The sequence below is a fragment of the Epinephelus fuscoguttatus genome, linkage group LG14 (assembly GCF_011397635.1).
Source record: "Epinephelus fuscoguttatus linkage group LG14, E.fuscoguttatus.final_Chr_v1".
Taxonomy (NCBI): domain Eukaryota; kingdom Metazoa; phylum Chordata; class Actinopteri; order Perciformes; family Serranidae; genus Epinephelus; species Epinephelus fuscoguttatus.
In genome coordinates, this window is record NC_064765.1 from 42,586,582 (window position 1) to 42,608,530 (window position 21,949).

A 21,949-nucleotide genomic window follows, 5' to 3' on the forward strand; every position below is an offset into this window, starting at 1 on the left:
GGCTGGATTATAGGTAAAAACAAACAAACAAACATTCACACCTTTGTTTCTACTTACAGAGAAGTAGAGTTTATTTCTTACAATATTTCCGTATCATCCCTCAGTTGTCTTCAAGTTGCTTGAATGTTTGTTTGTTTGTTTGTTTGTTTTTACCAGTCAATCTAAGTACATCGCTCTTGCATAGTCTTATTGATCAAACAAGGTGTCAATCACAGTCGCTGTGCTTAGACCAGCTGTCACTGATCAAACAGAGAGGTGCACACTTCCCATTGGCTAAAGGTAGAAAGTCCCACCTCTCAGCGAGGAGCTTGTACTCATAGGCGCAGGAATGACACGAGCAGATGACAAACAGGTGAGGTTTTTGAGATCCTATGGAAAATTACATGTGGATTTGAGATTTTACCTGACGAGAGAGATGGCGAGCCACCCATGAACCTGATCTCTGCCTTGACCCAAGGAGTTGGATCAAGATCACCTATTATCCGCAGGAGCCCATCCATTCTTCTATCTCCATCACTTCAGCATCACACTCCAGTGTGGTAGTAGTATCACAACAACGTTTTCCACTTGACTTGTGACTTAAAAAGTGCATTTGTCACAATAAAGGATTAAAACTAAACTGAACAGTTTATAACAGAAGGAACAAAACTGAACTTGAATAAGACAACCAGTGGAACTCTGTTATTTTTTGCAAGGGACACTTTGATTCATCTTTGTATTATTTTCTGGTAATATTGTTATCTTGTGAAGCATTGAACTAACTGTTTTTAAAGGGTTAACATCTGAGTGCCACGCTACAGACTAAGGACAGGCAAACAGTGCAAACTTCATAATCCAGCCCGGTCTCTTTTGTTGGTATATATTTAGGTTGAAAGTACTGCCTAGTTTCCCTGTACGTTTTGGGGAAATTACCCAGTACTTTCAGACTAAGGACAGGCAAACAGTGCACACTTCATAATCCAGCCCGGTCTCTTTTGTTAGTATATACTTAGGAGGAAAGTACTGCCAAGTTTCCCTGTACGTTTTGGGGAAATTACCTAGCACTTTCAGAGTAAGGATGGGCAAACAGTGCAAACTTCATAATTCAGCCCAGTCTCTTTTGCTAGTACATACTTAGGTGGAAAGTACTGCCTAGTTTCCCTGTACGTTTTGGGGAAAGTACGCTGTAGATGTGAGAACAGCACTTACTATGTGGTTTCTGTGTAATTAAATAATAAAAACATTTTATAACTTTTCATGACTCATTATTGTGTATTTTAAGATATATGTAGGGTATATTATTACATTACTGTATTGTTTGTGTTTCGTCCTCGGATGGCACTACAAGACTTCCAGAGATGTGCACTTGAGAGAGGTAATTTTGCTTTGTACTCCAGCCTGCCCGTTAATTGGGCAATTTGCAGAGTATAGACCAATATCTTGACGTATTCATATTCAAACTCATTCAATGGAATGTAAAGAAAACATAAATTTTAAAACCCTGGAGTGTGGGTGAAATTGCCTGATGACACATAGGCTACATAAAAGTGACTGAATCAACTGCCATGAGCAAAGGGCAAAAGCATTTGTTTTTGATGCACTTCATACATATACAGATTCATATAAGGAAATTAAACCATAAGTTTTGGGAAATTACATAAAGTGACGAGTTATACACTAACTCCTGGGAAAGTATGTGGTAAGTGACCACGAGGGATACTCTAACTCCTGGGAAAGTATGTGGTAAGTGACCGGAAGGAATTATGCTCTAACTCCCGGGAAAGTGGGCGAGAGGTACACTCTAAAAAGCGGGCTGACTTATGAAGTGTTACCCATTATCCCATTACCTCAAACCCAGTGGACTAAATGGATCTGCCGTCAACACACTAGTGCCAGACAACGCAGGACACTCCTAGAGATCCTGTGTCCATGTCTCGACAGTCTGACCAAGTCTGATCCAAGGAGGCCACACCTTGGATACTGGTACTTGGTCTGCAACAGTGTTTGAGTGGGTGGAACATGTCAGGTGGTATCCACATGAATGCCACAACCAAAGGTTTCCCAGCAGTCCCAGCACTGTCTGGAACAAAATAATCAAAGTTAATCACTTCACCTGTCAGTGGTTTTGATGTTTTGGCTGATCAGTGTATATAAATATATATATATATATATATATATATGCAGTACAGGCCAAAAGTTTGGACACACATTCAATGCGTTTTCTTTATTTTCATGACTATTTACATTGTAGATTCTCACTGAAGGCATCAAAACTATGAATGAACACATGTGGAGTTATGTACTTAACAAAAAAAGGTGAAATAACTGAAAACATGTTTTATATTCTAGTTTCTTCAAAATAGCCACCCTTTGCTCTGATTACTGCTTTGCACACTCTTGGCATTCTCTCCATGAGCTTCAAGAGGTAGTCACCTGAAATGGTTTCCACTTCACAGGTGTGCCTTATCAGGGTTAATTAGTGGAATTTCTTGCTTTATCAATGGGGTTGGGACCATCAGTTGTGTTGTGCAGAAGTCAGGTTAATACACAGCTGACAGCCCTATTGGACAACTGTTAAAATTCATATTATGGCAAGAACCAATCAGCTAAGTAAAGAAAAACGAGCGGCCATCATTACTTTAAGAAATGAAGGTCAGTCAGTCCGGAAAATTGCAAAAACTTTAAATGTGTCCCCAAGTGGAGTCGCAAAAACCATCAAGCGCTACAACGAAACTGGCACACATGAGGACCGGCCCAGGAAAGGAAGACCAAGAGTCACCTCTGCTTCTGAGGATAAGTTCATCCGAGTCACCAGCCTCAGAAATGGCAAGTTAACAGCAGCTCAGATCAGAGACCAGATGAATGCCACACAGAGTTCTAGCAGCAGACCCATCTCTAGAACAACTGTTAAGAGGAGACTGCGCGAATCAGGCCTTCATGGTCAAATAGCTGCTAGGAAACCACTGCTAAGGAGAGGCAACAAGCAGAAGAGGTTTGTTTGGGCCAAGAAACACAAGGAATGGACATTAGACCAGTGGAAATCTGTGCTTTGGTCTGATGAGTCCAAATTTGAGATCTTTGGTTCCAACCGCCGTGTCTTTGTGAGACGCAGAAAAGGTGAACGGATGGATTGCACATGCCTGGTTCCCACTGTGAAGCATGGAGGAGGAGGTGTGATGGTGTGGGGGTGTTTTGCTGGTGACACTGTTGGGGATTTATTCAAAATTGAAGGCACACTGAACCAGCATGGCTACCACAGCATCCTGCAGCAACATGCCATCCCATCCGGTTTGCGTTTAGTTGGACGATCATTTATTTTTCAACAGGACAATGACCCCAAACACACCTCCAGGCTGTGTAAGGGCTATTTGACCAAGAAGGAGAGTGATGGAGTGCTGCGGCAGATGACCTGGCCTCCACAGTCACCGGACCTGAACCCAATCGAGATGGTTTGGGGTGAGCTGGACCGCAGAGTGAAGGCAAAGGGGCCAACAAGTGCTAAACACCTCTGGGAACTCCTTCAAGACTGTTGGAAAACCATTTCAGGTGACTACCTCTTGAAGCTCATGGAGAGAATGCCAAGAGTGTGCAAAGCAGTAATCAGAGCAAAGGGTGGCTATTTTGAAGAAACTAGAATATAAAACATGTTTTCAGTTATTTCACCTTTTTTGTTAAGTACATAACTCCACATGTGTTCATTCATAGTTTTGATGCCTTCAGTGAGAATCTACAATGTAAATAGTCATGAAAATAAAGAAAACGCATTGAATGAGAAGGTGTGTCCAAACTTTTGGCCTGTACTGTATATATATATTAAACATTTCAATAATAATTGTTTAATATTAGCAATAAATTAAATGACAAGTTTTATAGCTCTATAGAATGCTATCACCTCTTTTAGGTAAGGGGAACAGATGATTTTCTCTGGAGTTGGCAGAGACCAGACCAAAGAGTAAAGTTAATGCTGGACTCATGTTTTTCTGGTGGACATAAACACAAGATAATTAATGCTAAAATTATTGCTAATATTGCTCTGTGTTAGCTGAATGTGTGCATTCAAATATTAAAATTCTATATTTGAAAGACATGATTTGTCAGGTAGTGTTTTCACTAGTTTAAGTTCTTCTGCCCCCTAGTTGCTAAAATATATTTTTAAGACAATCATTTCACGTGCCTGTTCCCATCCTGTCCTCAGATTTAACGGCATGCTCTACATCGACCTGTGCAAGAATGGTGACATTGATTATTGCGAGCTCAATGCCCGCTTTGGGATTCGTTCAATTATTGCCGACCCTGTCACCTTCAAATCCAAAAGCAGCTATCTGAGCCTGGCCACCCTACAGGCCTACACATCCATGCACCTCTTCTTCCAATTCAAGACCACCTCCCCAGATGGCTTCATAATCTTCAACTCTGGAGATGGCAATGATTTTATCGCTGTAGAACTGGTTAAAGGGTAAGTATTATTTTAAAGGACTGCTTGATTGTTAACCTTTTGCACATTGGAACCATAAAGATTTAGTAGTAGCATTATTTGTTTACCAAATTATAATAAAATAAAGATCAAGACAGCACTCCAATTTGAATTTTTATTATTGTCACATGGATGTTTCAGGCAAGACGCCCTTCTTCAGCATCTACTCTGGCAATGCCATAAACAGGGGTTAATGATACGTAACCACCAACATAACAAATGCATTCCAGCAGGAGCAGCCACTATTTTTCATGGCACATACGATTATAGATTAGAGCATCACACATGTAACAACACAAATACATCCAGTACATAAAGAACACAAATATATTCACTTCATTAAAAATATTCACTCTATAAAGAACAAGCAAATGAAATCTCCCATTAGGGATGAGGGTATTAAGAAAATGTGTCCAGTATGTCTCCCTTTGGACAAGGATTTTGTCTCTTTAGCTACCCCTCCGTGGCATCTTCATGGCCTCAGTGCCGATGTGATGAAGGTCACTCAGTCTGTGGTTATTCCTGTTGAAGTGCCTGTATTCGTGATTACGTTCACCGTCTAACTCTGGTTTTGTATTCAAATGATACAAATTACATGACCATTTTAAAAAGTAAACCACAAATGTAGTGTTGCATGTGATTCTGGCTCAAAATGTCAGCAGCAGATTTAGTATGAGTAAAGTGATTACTCTTGATCATAGAATAGCAGTACATACTTTTAGGACAAGGAAAATTTCCACTGGGAATTTTTGACAGAAAATGAGAAGGCCTCTTAGGCAAATCTGACTTCACTGAATAATCAGAGCTAGGTTTTGGCAAATCAGACCACTGAATTTGGTGTACCTTATTTAGATGATTGTCTTATAATTAGTTACAAATGTGTCTAATCCTCCTGGTGCTGGTGTATGATAATTACTGAATTGTAGAAAAGTATTTCTGTCAGTTTCATTATGATGTACTTCAGTTTGCAGAGAAAACCAAATTATTTTTTACCAAAGTTTAACCAATATTTTCATAATTTCAGTGTATCTAATGGCAACCTGAAAAGAGTTGCTCATAATGACAAACCTACAGAAAATGATACGCTGAATCTGCAGCTCCTCTCGGCTTTACAGAGCTTTGTAATAAGTTTCAGCTCATTGTTCATTGCTCACTGTCTGCAACTTTACTGTTTTGGTTCACTCTTGCCACTCTCATAGTAGGGCTGGGCGGTATATTGATCTTTTACAATATATCAATATATTTTCAAGCAAGATATAGATTTAGACAAAACCGTTTGTATCGATATAGGGTCAAGTTTCGTTACAAAATGCATATCAGTGTTCATCTCTCCTCTCTCACACTCTCTGCATCGCTCTGCCCCACACACTCACTCACAGTTTCTCCATCAACACAAAGAGAGACACAGTACTGCTCCTCTGTTTAATGTCTGTTAATTAGTCTACAGTGAGACATTGATCTATAGAGCTTGGGTAGCTGACATCACGCAATCCTGGCATGCAACAGTCGAAATCAACAGTCTCTTCTCCAGGCTGTATTCATATAAAAGTGAACATGGTGCACAACTGTTGAGTCCCAGGGTGTCAGAACTGTTGACACACGAAGGGGAGATCGTTTTATCAAGTCCCGAAAGATCCCGAAAGATGGCGGAGGTGGATTACTGCCATAAAACGTGCCCGAAGCGAGCAGAAGAAAATAGAGCAGTTGGAGCCCACAGGCAACGGATTCTGTTTGTGTAGTTATCACTACATATCAGGTACAGAATCCGATGCTCACTAACTTTAATGTTTATTTTACATGCTTTTATTACGATTTCTAACTGTTTAATTTTCATAAAAGGCAAGTCTGATCTTTGAATTATGGCATGGATTTTGCCGAGCTAGTAAAGGGATGTTGCTCGCTCAATGAGCAACACGAAACAAATGTGGGATAAGAAAATTACTTTCATTATTTTATTACAGTTATATTTAAGGCTGCTGATATGACGTGTCATTGTTTTGCCATGGGGATCGTGCAATATATCACTAGATTCTGTCATTGTTAGCAGGAGGGAAGCAAATGTGCATATGTGTGTGTATATGTTGTATAAGTGAATGTATTAGATGTATATTTTTATTATATTTATTTACTTGTGAAGCTGCAGAACAGACAAGAGGTCAAAACAAATTTCCCTACAGGGGGCAATAAAAATATATCTCATCTTATCTTATCTTATCTTATCTTATCTTATTAGTAGAGTTGTTAATTGTTAGTGTGCTGTCTGCATATCTGTTACTGTTTACGACAAGGAAGATACGATCATGTAATAGTTTCTAACAATGAGATTCATGTTAAGAGTCAGACTTTGAAACATCTATTAAACATGTACTAAACCTGTTACATGTGTATTTGCATAATGTTTCAGGGAAAAAGAGTGATAACCCTTTGTCACCTGAGTACATCCCATCCATCTTCAAACATGTGCCATCTCCAGAGAAGAGTAGGAGGATGTAGTTAGATGTATTCAACAGAAGAAGAAGAAGTCCAAAGAAGAGAGCAAGCAGAAACACCATCAGCTGCCCCAGTAACCCCTCCAACATCCTGTCCTCAAGACAGCAGCAAGCATCCTACAGCAGATCATCTCACAGTAAAAGCTCCTGCAGAGGAATCAACCCAGAAAGAACTTGAAAATGATTTCCAGCCCATTCCTTATGATAATGATGGTCCAGCAACTCCACCATGTTCCACTGAAAACTGTAAGAAACATATTAAATCTCTTAAAGGGCCAGTGTGTAATATTTGGCATGGTTTATTGTCAATCTGAATCTGAATCTGAATATTCTACCCATTAATAAGTTTATACAAGTGTATAATCACTACAAAATAAAATTTGTTTGGTTTTCGTAGCCTTATAATTATGCTTTTACATATATTAATAGCAAGGGCCTTGCTTTAGAGAGGTCGCCATCTTGCGCTGCCATGTATGTATGGCAGACCGAGCGGACAATCAGCCAGCAAGAGAACGCGTTTCGTGTGTATAAATAAACCAACGAAGACAACGAAGGATGGAAGAAGGAGGAGGAAACAGCAGAGAGTGTTAGTAGATCGTCAATGGAGAGTAGTGAAAAGTTTTTTTAGTTATAAAGTTTGCGAATGGACCACACTTACCACGCAACAGAAGAGAATGAACCCGAACCGTCATCTGCGAGGAAAAGAAGACGCAACTTCACTCCTTGTGATGCACTCTCTGCGGTGCTTTTCCTCCTGATGATATATCTCCCCAACGATGGCAGCAGTAGCACCGAATCCCATTCAGTGCATTCAGCCTCTCTTCTCGTCCTCTCAGCATCAAACACATGGAGTTCCTCGTCTGTATGCTCCGGCTCAAACAGGTATGGCTCTGGGTCTGTGTCCGCTACAAGAAACTCTTCAAAATCACGTTCAAAGTCATCCATTGCAGCTACTATAGTCCGGAGACATTGCTAGGCTAAATAAGCAGCTGAGCTCTGTTTACCGGCTACGCTGTCAGTCAGTGTGCGGGCTGGAGATTGGCGGAGCAGAGAAGGGAGGGGGGTCCCCACTTGGTATGGTAAACGAGTATGAGGTTTCTACCGTTTTTTTTCCCCGTTAAAGGGTTTTTTTGGGGGAGTTTTTCCTTATCCGCTGCGAGGGTCATAAGGACAGAGGGATGTCATATGCTGTAAAGCCCTGTGAGGCAAATTGTGATTTGTGATATTGGGCTGTATAAATAAAATTGAAATTGAATTGAATTGTATGTGTGTATGAAGTGTGTCTGTTACGCCAGAAGAGTCAGAGTTTGGGATGGAGTCTTTTACACCCTGGAGTGTTACTGGAGTTTTTGGAGTGCTCAAATAAACTGGCCTTTTTCCCGAACGCTCCTCTGGTCTCCTGCTCGTGAGGGATTCATTACAATATGGTAACATGGTTCAGATTTCTAAATAACTATTCACCTCGTCACTAGATAGACCTACTCCTGAAAAACTCGTGCGCAAGGCTTTTTCTCCCTACGAGACCACCGTCATTTACCCGACGGGAGGGGTGAGCGAGTGAGCCCTGCAATCTAGAATTTGACCACTGATGTCACTGTTTTCAGCCCATTTTACACACTGGCCCTTTAAGATGGAATGCCAAGCTCTGAGGACTGAAAATATGTTACTGAAAGAGAAAATGAATAGAACTGGACTAAATGAGATTAAGTCTACAAAACAGCACTAAAAAGGTTAATATTCTCACTGGTTTACCAACATATTCACTGCTGATGACAGTTTTAAGTTTTGCAGCTCCCTATCTAAAACACAAGTCTGGCCTAACACTATTTCAGCAGTATATGCTGGCTTTAATTAAGCTGAGAATGAATTTGTCTTTTGACCTTTTGGCTTATTATTTTGGTGTTGATTCGACCACTGTTTCAAAGCTTTTCAAACACTGTATTAATGTCATGTATTGTGGACTAGTGCCAAGTCTAGTTATATGGCCTGACAGGGAATCATTAAGCAAATCTCTTCCATATGCATTTAGGAACAGTACGTTTGAAAAGACAGTTTGCTTTGAAATATTTATTGAGAAACTTAGCAACTTGTTAGCCAGTGCTCAATGTTATTCAACATACAAGTCATACCATACAATGAAATATTTAATTGCCATTTGCCCACAAGGGTCCATTTGTTTCATTTCTAATTGCTGGGGAGGCGGCACGAATGATAATGCCATCACAGATCAAAGTATTTTTTTGTCTCATTTGCTCCCAGGAGACCTAGTTTTGGCAGACTCTGTACAGTGTTACCAAGCTGAATTAAAGATTCCAGCATTCACTTGTGGCAAGAAACAGGGAGATCCTTTTGAGAACAGCAGATGCTTAGCATCTCTTAGGACACACATTGAAAGAGTCACTGGAGTTCTCTGCTAAAAGTACACTGTTTTGTAAAGCACTGTCCCCATTGGTTTCACTGACATTGACCAAGAAAAAGATGTGACAAACCTTGTCAGTATGTTGTGCCCTTACAAATGTCTCTGAATCTGTTGTACCCTTTCAGTGATCCTGTAACAGGTGTAGGGTGATCAGTCTGACAACAGATGTTGGATAAAGTAACTAAATAAAGATATGTTCATGTTACTTATAACCAGAGTTGGGAGTACTTTGATTACTTTTTGCATTAATGAGTAATGTAATGCGTTAGTTTGCTGTTTGAGTAATCAAATACTTAAGTACATTTCAAACAAGACATCAGTTACTTCCGTTACTTTTAGAACGCTGGTCCTTCAGCTCCAAAACAGCAATGGCTGTCGTTTGGTTCTAATAACGGAGATAACATTAAACCTATCAGTCTGAAAGAAGCCACGGAGCTTGTGGCTCACTACGTGGTCAGAGAAATGCTGCTGTTGTCTAAATAGGTGGAGTAGGACTCGCTGACAGACATATTTCAGACTCAGGACTTGCATTATGCCTGATACACGCTACACGCTGGTACTCACCAATTATCCCCGGTCGTCTTTCACGGCGTGTGTGCTGTCATCGGGTTATTCTTGACCTGTTTTTATTACTTTGACTATTATTTGAGTCATTGCCAGAACTGTGTCTGTTCCATAGACTGTATAAAAACTATAAAGACTGTAAAAGAACTGTGTCTGTTCCATAGACTGTATAAAAATATGTGCCAGCCGACATGTTGTTGTAGTCACCTAAAAGCGTCAGCAGATGGCAGGAGCTACATTTGAAGTGCCATATGTAAACTCAATCAATCAATCAATCAATTTTATTTATACAGCCCAATATCACAAATCACAATTTGCCTCACAGGGCTTTACAGCATACGACATCCCTCTGTCCTTATGACCCTCGCAGCGGATAAGGAAAAACTCCCCAAAAAACCCCTTTAACAGGGAAAAAAAAAAACGATAGAAACCTCAGGAAGAGCAACTGAGGAGGGATCCCTCTTCCAGGACGGACAGATGTGCAATAGATGTCGTACAGAACAGATCAGCATAACAAATTAACAGTAATCCACATGACACAATGAGAGAGAGAGAGAGAGAGAGAGAGAGAGAGAGAGAGATGCAGGTAATGACAGTAGCTTACAACAACATTATTGAAAGTAATAATATTATAGTTATAGTTCTGGCTACTGTGGTACAATATGTTGAAAGTATGTATTAATATCTGGCAGTATACATGTGTGACAATAGTCGTGTATAATAACAGTAGAAGTTTGACTAATGACTAATGATGGCAGCGGCAGCAGCAGCAGCAGGAGGCATCTGGCAGGACCACGGCAGCAGCACAACCACACACGTCAGGCTGTCCAGGCACCGCTGCGATATGATTTAATCTGAGAGACAGTGGAGCACAAAGGCTCTGGAGAAGAAGCTAGAAGTTAGTGACATCCAGAATGGCCGAGTTAGCAAGATGCAGTAATAGAATACGAGAGAGAGAGAGAGAGAGAGAGAGAGAGAGAGAAGAAGAAGAAGAAGAAGAAGAGAAGGTGCCCGGTGTATTATAGGGGGGTCCTCCGGCAGACTAGGCCTAAGTCAGCCTAACTAGGGGCTGGTACAGGGCAAGCCTGAGCCAGCCCTAACTATAAGCTTTATCAAAGAGGAAAGTCTTAAGTCTAGTCTTAAATGTGAAGATGGTGTCTGCCTCCCGGACCGTAACAGGAAGATGATTCCACAGGAGAGGAGCCTGATAGCTGAAGGCTCTGGCTCCTGATCTACTTTTGGAGACTTTAGGGACCACGAGTAACCCTGCGTTCTCAGAACACAGTGTTCTGGTGGGATAATAAGGCACTATGAGCTCTCTAAGATATGATGGAGCTTGACCATTTACAGCTTTATAAGTTAACAGTAGGATTTTAAATTCAATTCTGGATTTTACAGGGAGCCAGTGCAGAGAAGCTAAAACAGGAGAAATATGATCTCGTTTCTTAGTTCCTGTTAGTACATGCGCTGCTGCATTCTGAATTAGCTGGAGAGTTTTTAAGGACTTACTAGAGCTACCTGATAACAGTTACAGTAATCCAGCCTAGAGGTAACAAAAGCGTGGACCAATTTTTCTGCATCTTTTCGGGTCAGGATAGGCCTAATTTTCGCAATATTACACAGATGAAAAAAATGCAGTCCGTGAGGTTTGTTTTAAATGAGAATTAAAAGACAAATCTTGATCAAATATTACTCCGAGGTAGTGCTAGAGGCCAGAGCAATGCCATCAAGAGAAACTATGTCATCAGATAAAGAGTCTCTGAGTTGTTTGGGGCCAAGAACAATAACTTCAGTTTTGTCTGAATTTAACATCAGGAAATTGGTGCTCATCCAAGTTTTTATGTCCTTAAGGCAATTATGGAGTTTAGTTAATTGATTACTTTCTTCTGGCTTCATCGATAAATACAACTGAGTATCATCCGCATAACAATGGAAATTTATAGAGTGATTTCTAATGATGTTACCTAAAGGAAGCATATATAGAGTAAATAGGATTGGTCTGAGCACAGAACCTTGCGGAACTCCAAAACAAACTTTGGTACGTAATGACGATTCATTATGAACGTGAACAAACTGAAAATGATCAGATAAATAAGATTTAAACCAGCTTAGTGCAGAACCTTTTGTCAACTGTCAAGCTACTGTATCTTCCACAGGAAGTTCTGACAAATGTTTCAGAATAAAAGTCTCTTTAGAAAATGGAGGGATTCTCTAGCCGAGGTTATAAGGGGCTTTTAATTTGAAACAAGTGTTGAGTTTGAAATGACGGTGCAATATGTTAACTTTACAAAGACAATGGCGTGGATAAAAAGTTAATATATAAACACACAGAGCGATTATTAAATAACGGACCGTCTATAATGTAGTTGTTTCAAATGAAGCTGGGAGCCTCTGCAGTTGTGATGAGTAAAAGCCCCGCCGCTATTTGTTAATGTTTATTACTTTATGTCCGACCGTGAGGATGTACCATTGTTTGCTAGCTTGATGCTAATGACAGTAACGTTAACTCAGCGGGTTGACAAAGTGCCTCTGCTGTTTCACACCATCATTTCCCCCTTTTACTCTGTGTGGTAACATCCCTAGAGGAAATATTAAAAATGCTGGGGTGTTGTTGTCATACAGTTGTCTACGGCAGCAGATCGTTCTGTGTTTCTACTGGTCAAAGTGACGGCTGTGATGGGAGAAATGGATCTCAGTGAAGGGCAAGTGGTCCATAACTTTAATTTTGGAGATAATAAAATGTAGGCTTAGCGCCCTGTGGTCCATTGCCCAATAGGAAATGTAGAATACTGAAAAAGTACTTTAAAAGTGCTTGAGTTACTTTTCTCAGGGAGTAACGTTGGAAGTACTTTTAAAGTAACTGAGTTACTTTACTCAGGGAGTAACACAGTAAAGTAACTGGTTACTTTTTTTAAAAGTAACGCAGTAACGTACTTTGATTACTTTTAAAGTAACCCTTACCCAACACTGCTTATAACCGATGTGATGTAGTGCCTCTCATTATTCATTATGCAGGTAGGTGTTCTTCCTGCATGGCCTTAGGCCTGACACACATCTGGTTAGCTGCAGGGTCATCAGCTGGGAACCACCGCTCATTGATGTTTCGCCCCTTAACCCAGAACATCTCCTGGTGGCGGGGCAGTGAACAGGGACGTCCCCCTGACACTCCCTGCAGCTAACCTTCTTCAGGAGCTATTTGCCCCCCCACCGCTATCCCGTCTGCTCATCCACAGCCAGAAACTCGCCTTTTCAGCCTCCTCTCACAGCTCCCTGGTTGCCTTATGCAGCCCAGCTCCTCAGCATCCCAGAGCCTTGAGCAACCGTGTTGTTGTGGCTCCAACAAACCCTCTGGCTCCCACCTCCACTGGGAGTAGCTTGGCATTCCATCCTCCTTCCCTGCACTCTGCCACCACGTCCGCCTATTTTGCCCTCTTCCTCTCATGGGCAGCCTCCAAACCCTCCTCCCAGGGCACTGTGAGCTCAACAAGGAGCACAGTTTTTCCTGCCGAAGACAACAGCACCAAGTCCGGCCGAAGGGTGGTGCTACAGACCCTGTGTCAGTGCGATATTACAGCCTGACAGAATGTGCTGGAAGGATGCGTTGGTGGTTCCACGGAGATCACAGTTTTGTTCGGTGCCAAGCCACTGGTGGAGGTTTCGGGGGCAGGGGAGGGTGTCGTATGTTGCTCTTATGAGGAAACTGAGTTGAGGCAGTGACAGCTTCTACATATTCGCCCAGCTGATCGCTCGACTCAGAACACCTTCCCATGTTGTCCAGTGCCCCTGCTGCCCCTGTGCCACAGCCTGCACTCTGTAGCTCTCCTGCTCCATCCTGGTGACAGATGTATTTAGGGATGCACAATATGGATATATTTTAGCCGCTATCCACCTGCTTCTCATGGTCAATATTGATAAGATGACTAATAATTTCACATTTTTGTATTTAAAAAGAAGTTCATATAACCTGTAGTTTATGCACACTGCAGGGTGAGAAAGGTTAAAATGTAGTGAACAAAGATGGACGATTTAATTGTTCATAGCTCTGATCAAACCTAATCTGATATCACTATTACAACAAAAACAAAGAACAGCTCTGACTTTTTTTTTTTTAATAGAGTGCTCTGGCAATCTGTCATGTCATTGAATTTCCCCTTGGGGATGAATAAAGTTATTCTTAAGTTATTCTTAGTTATTCTTCTTATCAGATAACTCATAACAGATGTGATATCAAACCCCATACAGATGTACTCCTGTCCCATGACAGATGTGATAATGATAATAATAGATGTGTGTATGTTTTGCCTTGGACTGAATTCAGTCAGGGAACTGTAAATAAACCTGTTTTTCTCACAGCAAACTGGTGTGTTTTATTGGCCCTACAACTGTCAATTTGTTATGTGAAGGCTACAAAAGAGGGCCATTGACTCATTTTCACATCTTTTAATCAGAGTTTAGTTTGTGAGGGTTTTCTTTTTTTGCGAATTGATGACCTTTCTGCAGCTAGGACATGTTTAGGAATTCTTTTCATGTGAAGGCAACTTTGGTGAAACCTTTTAACTTACCAAAAACCTGATGCACAGACCAGCATGATCCCTACCTCTGGCTCACCACTGTTGACCATGATTAGCAAATGCTGCTGCTGGTTTTGGAGCAGAAAAATACTTGACAAGCAGCTCTGGAATGATACATCTCTTAAAAAAAGTCTTTAGCACATTCCAATTCCTTTTCAAAAAATGCCACATTTGGTGTTACACGTTCCACATAAGGTGAGGTACTTTCTCTTTCAGTCCAAAGGATGAAATCACAATATGGTTTGTCAGTAACAAATAGCTGCATTTCTACTTTATAATAGTATGTGTGGTCCTGCTTTAGTCTGATAGTCTTACGTCTTACTCATCTTTTTCAAAGCAAAAGTTTGCAATAGTCTGCTGCCTCATTCACAGAGAGGTCCTTTGTGCAGAAAGGGCACTGACAAATGCAGACATATGTTTTTATTGTTTTAAATTCTATGTATTGCTTGGCTCTGCACTCTCTGGCAGCCCTAGGACAAGGTCAATGGGCAGCCTGGGATGTCTGCCATACATTAGAAAGTATGGTGTGTATCCCGTCGAGTCATGGCGCGTACAGTTATAGGCATGTGTCATGGCGTCCACATGTTCATGCCAGCGGGACTTCTCTTGTGGATCCAGTGTCCCCAACATATCCATCAGGGTCCTATTAAATCTTTCTGTGGTTCCGTTACCCTGAGGATGATATGGGCTTGTGTGTGACTTTGTGATTCCAGTGATCTTGCACAGCCCCTTCACTACAGCACTCTCAAAGTTGCGACCTTGGTCCGCGTGAAGTTTAGCAGGAAACCCAAACCGGCAGAGGAAGTTCCTCCACAGCACCTTTGCCACAGTGCATGCCTTCTGATCCTTGGTCGGGTAAGCTTGTGCAAAACGAGAGAAGTGATCAGTTACAACCAGCACATTCTCAATCCCACCTCTGGACCTCTCCAATGTTAGAAAGTCTATACAGACCAGTTCCATTGGTGCGCTTGTGTGGATACTGACCAGGGGGGCTCTAAGACCGGCTGTGGGAGTCTTCCTGAGACAGCACCTCTCACACTGTTCACACCACGCTTTGATGTCATGGAACATCTTGGGCCAGTAAAAGCGCTCCCTCATCAGTGCGAATGTGCGGTCCAAACCTAGATGTCCCGAATCATCATGGAGGGCTGTCTTGGCGAACATTCGTAGCTTCTCAGGCAGCACCAACTGTTCCATTGACCCTCTTTGTCCATCTTTAACCTTGCGGTAGAGGATGCCATCCTTAACCACCAACCTCTTCCATTCCTTCAGGAGAACGGACACCAGTGCCTCACCTTCCACACCGTCCCTTCTCTTTGGCTTGGTATTCAGGGACCGATGGTGCAGAACTGGTCCAACCACAGGGTCATCTCTTTAGCCAATCCTAACCTGCTGCTTTGTCATCGCAGGCAGCGAGTCCATCCCGATACCATCATATGACTCAGTTAGTGGATCAGGATTGCATGGTTGTGGTGCTTGAGGACAATCTGTGCTTTCCTCTGCCTCATCCAAACTTGGAGACTTCCTGTTGCTGCTCCTGAACTTTACTTGCTGTGGGCATGTCTGCAGGGCTTGTGCGACTTCCTGACTGGATAGTCTGGACAAAGCGTCTGCGTTGGCATTGCATTTTCCTTGGCGGTATTGAATATCGAAGTCAAGCATCGACAGGTGGGATACCTAGCGCTGGCCAGTCGCATCCAATTTTGCTGTTGTCATCACATATTTTAGTGGGTTGTTATCCGTAATGACAGAGAATTTGTGCCCATACAGGTGGTCATAAAACTTCTCTGTTGCCGCCCACTTGAGAGCTAAAAACTCTAACTTATGTGCAGGGTAACGTGTTTCAGATGGATGCAAACCTCTGCTGGCAAACGCGATAACACGCTCCTTCTCGTCTTGGATCTGAGCGAGAACTGCACCAAGTCCTTCCCCGGATGCATCGGTCTGCAACAAGAAGGGTAGATCGTAGTCTGGGTAGGCCAGGACCGGGGCTATGGTAAGTTTCTGCTTCAAGCCTTGGAATGCAGCCTCGCATTCTTCCGTCCAATGAAAGTGGGGAGGTGGGCCACAGGAAGCCTTGACCCCCCTTTTCTTCTTTCTCGGGTCCCCCGAGGTGAGACGATATAGAGGTGCAACAAGCTTTGCATAGCCCTCCACAAACCGCCTGTAGTAACCCGTGAAGCCCAGGAACTGCTGTACCTCTTTGCGGTTAGTGGGGTGTTTCCAGTCCATCACAGCACTTATCTTCTCCGAGTCAGTCCTGATACCCTCAGCTGACACCAGGTGCCCAAGGTACTGAACCTCTTCCTTCATCAAATGACACTTGGAGGGCTTCAGCTTCAGCCCGTGTTCACGTAGCCGATTGAACACCACTTGAAGCCTTTCCAGGTGTTCCTCAAAAGTCTTTGAGAAGACAATGATGTCGTCAAGGTAGATGAGCACATTGATGTAGTTTAGGTCACCAAAACAGCAGGGGCCTCATTTATAAAGCTTGCTTACGCACAAAACCGGGCTTGGAAGTGCGTACGCAACTTCTTACGCAAGAATTGGGATTTATAAAAAAAAGACTAGCGTAGGAATGTGCGTAACTTTAAGCAAACTACAGACCTTGCTTAAGCACATTTTGGAGACAATTGTGACAAGGTGAGAACGATTGGTTAATGGAAAGAGCGCATATAAATAGCCATTCAGTGGCAGCCGTGCGCAATAAGGCACAATGGATGCACTTGCACTTCTCGAAGACCATGCCAATGGACGGATCCGACTGGAGAGGGTATTCCGAGATCGGGAAGATTTCCTGGCTCATGATGATGACTGGCTAATAAGCCGTTTCAGACTACCTAGAGCCTTGCTCTTGGATCTGATTGCTGAATTGAGTCCAATTTTAGAGCGACCAACCCACCGGAACCGCGCCATACCGGCACACATTAAAGTGCTGACAGCGTTGGGTTTCCTAGCAACGGGCTCGTTCAGAGGGAATTATCCGACAGGTATGCCTATTTCTTTTATTGTCTATTGATATAAATTCAATTTATAGATTTCTGTTCTATTCAGGAAATAGAAATTAATAATAAATCCTGTGCGAATAGGTCTGGGATATCACAGCCATCCCTCAGTGCTTCAGAACTTTCACCACATGTGCATGTTTCATGTGTTTTCTGGACCCACCTGTAGCCGCCACGCTCCGGCGGTGCAAAGCCACTTTTTTTTTTGCCTCCACCTTTAAATCCGACCACTTCTTTTTTATTTCGGCGACACTGCGCTCTGTGCCAGCCGCGCTTACTGCCGTGGCCACAGCGTGCCATTCAGTGGCTTTTCGTTTGTTGGTAATGCCACTTGAATGGCCGCCGAATAAAGTTTCCCGTCTCGCTGACACCTCATCCACAAGCACCTCGATCTCTGTCTCAGAAAAGTTCCTCTTTCTTCTGGTTGCTGCCATGATTCAGCGTGAAATGCCGTGGATCCATCATGCCTATTTATATGCAAAACACATTCATGAGGTAATTTGCATGACCATACATGGTGAATTGTGGGTGTGGAGAGGGAGGGACATGAATCAAATCCTGCTGCGCAACTTTCCGGTTGGACTGTGATTTATAAAGGGAAAGTGCTTGCAGGTGTGCGTAGGCATGGTTTTATAAATCCGACTTTTTTTTTGCTTACGCACTTTTCAGCTTTTCAGCGTAGGTAAACTTTTAGTATGGATCCTACGCCAGGTTTTATAAATGAGGCCCCTGGTCATCAATCTCTGAAACGTCGATGGGGCGTTTTGCAACCCAAATGGTATCCTGTTGGCCTCGTATAGCCCCATGGGTGTGCTGAAAGCTGTTTTGTGCTTATCCTGCTCTGCCACCTCTACCTGCCAGTACCCTGAGGTGAGGTCGAGGGTAGAGAAGTACTTGGACTGCCCCAGTGCTTCAAGTGCATCCTCTATACTTGGCAACGGAAAAGCATCCCTCGTGCTACACAGGTTTAGCTTCCTGTAGTCCACACATATTCTCAGAGACCCATCTTTCTTAATTACCACCACCATCTGGGAAGCATAAGGGCTCTTGCTTGGGCGAATTACACCAGCCTCTTCCATCTTGGTGAGAGCCTTCTTGACCCCCTGCCACTGGGCGGGTGGTATTTTGCGGTAGGGGAGTCGAAATGGCCTTGGATCCACCAGGGGTATTTCATGCTGGACAGTCGTTGTGTGTCCATAATCCAAGGAATGCTTGGAGAAGACATCACTGTTCTTCTCCACCAGATCTTCGAGCCTAGAACGCTGTCCTTCATTGTCCAAGGCTGCTCCACTCAAGTCCACACAACATGCTGTGGGAAATGTGTTACCACTCACCCCTTGCTCATGCATTTGACATGCACCAGTCACCCCCGTCTTGGTATTCTGACTCCTCTCCTGGCCTCCCTTCCCAGTTTGCAGTACTTCCTGAACCAAAAAGACATCTGCCAGGTGAGTTTTGGACCTAATGACAACTGTTTGTTTAGACAACTTCATCACACGGACAGGAACATACTGCTTTGTCACATTAGCCAGGACTCTGCCAACAACGAGGCCTTCTGGAAGCTTCTGAGAGGGCTTGGCTTCAACGAGGACAGTATAGGACTTTTTCCGAGGTCCTTTTTTTACCTTGCACATCAAAACGGTCTCACTGCCTGCAGGCACCAATATTTTCTCCCCATAATACAGAACAGGGCCCACTCTGCCTTCTGGACCACCAGGCCCCGTCTTGTCCATCTCAAGTAGCGCAGCATGCCATTCCGGATGACTATCTTTGATGCATTGGAGGAACTGTAGACCATAAGTGTCTTGAAGGTGTTGTCTTGAGGCTCGTATTACATTTGTCCCCACCAACAAAGGAACCATGGACCTGTACTCTGTTTCAGGAACAACAAAGGCTGGTACACTGGCATATTCCTTGCCCAGAACCTTCAGTCTGATGAGTAGCACACCATGGTGAGGGACATCCTGGCCACCTGCCCCTTCTACTGGAATGTTGGATGGCTGAAGCTTCTGCTGGCACAACTCAGGGTGCTTACGCCAGAACTCATACGTAATGCTGGTTATTTGTGAGCCTGAGTCAATTAAAGCCCTATACATTTCACCGTTGACCTCAACATCCCCCTCATTCCTGGGGCCCACCAACGGGGTTCCCTCCTCCTCTTCTTGCTTCTCCGCTCGGGGACCTAAATGCCTGCCCATGGTTGCCCCCTCTACCATAGGCCTCAAGCATTTAAAGAATGTCCAGTCTGGGTTGCACTCGCCTCCTGAGGAACTGCATGGAGATGCTGGGGGCTTGTGTTCGTGTTGTCGGGCATTACAGTTCTGCATACTCTGGCCACATGTCCGGCCCTCCCACATCGATAGCAGACAAACGTGGCAGCTTCACTGTCACTCCTCACTACTGACTGCTGTCTGGTTGGTGCAGGGGTTTGTAAGGAAGTTAGTTTTGATTCCAGCTGTGCAAGCCTTTTGGCCTGCTCCTCTTGATTCAGAGCTAGCTTCTGTATCAGCGTGGTCAAGACAGACAGCTCAGGGGAGGGCTTTACTACATCAGTCATCTCTTTTGCAGCCCCTTGCTGTTCTCTGACAGCTACATGAACCTGGGTGAATGGTTTCTTTAATTTCTGTTGCGGCTGAAACCTCTTCACCTCCCTTGCTAGATTTCGTAGTTCCTCTTGAAGTTCGCGAAACCTCAGGAGACTGGGTTTCAAGGGGGCAATCCTAAGGTACACCCCTTCGTCATGTAACCCCCTCAGGAACTGACGAGTTAGTTTGGCATCACGATCTGGGAATGGTTGACCCCCCGCGCTGGGACTCCTCAACCGAACGGAGGGTGGCCTCTAGTGCGATAGCATAGGAACAAGCTGTTTCATCAGGCCGCTGGCTCCTCTCATAAAAGTCGGCCAATGGGTCCAGTGACCTTTGCAAGTCTCCATATTCAGCTCTCAGTTCGTCCAGTGCTCTTTCAGGATGCTGTTCTTGGAGGGGGAGATTTAGAACCAACCTCACTCAGATGTCGCACAATTGTTGCAAAACCGAGATGTGCAGGCAGCCCTCCAGCATCCAGAAGATACTGCATATCACGTATCCAGTCTTCAATAAGGATTCTACAGTCCGGACCTCCACTGAAGATTTGCACATTCCTCACTTGATGTGTCTGTGTGAACCCGACAGGTGCAGGCTGGATAGGGCTGTCCCTTGCCTGTCCTATGGGGGGGAACACCACGGGGGGCACATTCTGGTAAGTGAGCATGGATGTCGATACAGCTGGAGCTGGGGCCGGCAGCAGGGGATTTTGTGACTTATACATGGCTGCTTGGGAGGCATACCAGTCAGTGGGCAAGGCAGTATTGTTTGTCACCATTGTAGGCATATGGGTTGTGGCTTGAAATTTAGGCTCTGAAGTCTGCGGATATTCGCGGGGGGGTGTTGGAACTGGTGGGTAGGGGCTGTGTGCTGGGGGTACATACATATTGGGAGCTTGAGCGGCATACACTCTGTCAGGAGGGAGGTGTGGCTGGGGTAGTGGGGCCCACCTGGCATCCCGTACCGGGGGGTGGCTACTTGGGGCAGGCAAACTGGCAGCAGCACCATGCGCTATGGCTGTGGGGTCTGGCATTGTGATTGGGGCAGCATCATAAATGCCGGATACAGGGGTATTTATGGAGACTGGTGGGGCTGGTACAGAGGCAGGAGGGTTCCACCTTGTCACCTGAGAGTGCCCAGTTGGCATGAGGAACTCTGAAGCATACATTCCATCAGGTAGGTGATGAGTCTGGAGTGGTGGGACATACCTGGTACTCTTTGCTAGTGGTATGGGTGTTGGGGCATGAATAATGGCCATCCGATCCGGTGTTGTAGTTGTGGGGCCTTGGATGAGGAGTGGGTGACCTTGCACCATAGCTGTTGGAGTCTGAATTGAATCTGGGACATCAAATCTATTAAATATTGGGCTGAGTATGGGGGGCGAAGGGGTTGGTACGGTGGTTGGGTGTATACTGGATGCGCAGGCATGTCCAGCAGTGGAAAGTACTGTCTGCCCAAAACTGGGGGTGGTGGCTGCAGGTTGCATGGGGGCTAGTAAAGGTGACTCATAGGGCTGTGCAGTATTTACCTGGTGGGGCTGCCCCTGTGTCGTCCTGGGCCTAACGGCCCATTGGGGGTCCACGTTGTGTTTGTATGGGACCATCATATCGACCACACACTGAGGTGACGACCCACCTGAGGCTTGGACATCATGATCATGGTCCATTGTGCCAGCACGTCGATTTAAAGTCTGTCTCACCGTGGAGTTTAGTTCTGTTGGTGGTCGACCAGGGGTATCCTCCTGAGGACTTTGCATTTTCGGAGTTCAAAAGTGCTGCATGTACTGATAACTTATATGCATGTAATGGGGTAAGTAATATGTGTGTGTGTGCTGGTGGTAGTGTTGGGGGGGGGGGGTGAATG

At 44.0% G+C, this 21,949-nt stretch overlaps 1 protein-coding gene across 11 annotated transcripts in view; it reads left to right on the forward strand.

Moving 5' to 3' along the window:
* The window catches only part of nrxn3a (neurexin 3a), a 735,897-nt gene that overhangs the window by 463,391 nt on the left and 250,557 nt on the right, over positions 1–21,949 (forward strand). For all 11 annotated transcript variants that reach the window (XR_007450902.1, XR_007450903.1, XM_049596227.1 and 8 more), the window contains one exon: positions 4,175–4,435. Coding sequence is in view for 9 of the 11 variants with exons in the window: in XM_049596227.1 (XP_049452184.1) it covers positions 4,175–4,435 (261 nt within the window). In the remaining 2 variants the exon portion in view is untranslated. The remainder of the gene's footprint in view (positions 1–4,174; positions 4,436–21,949) is intronic.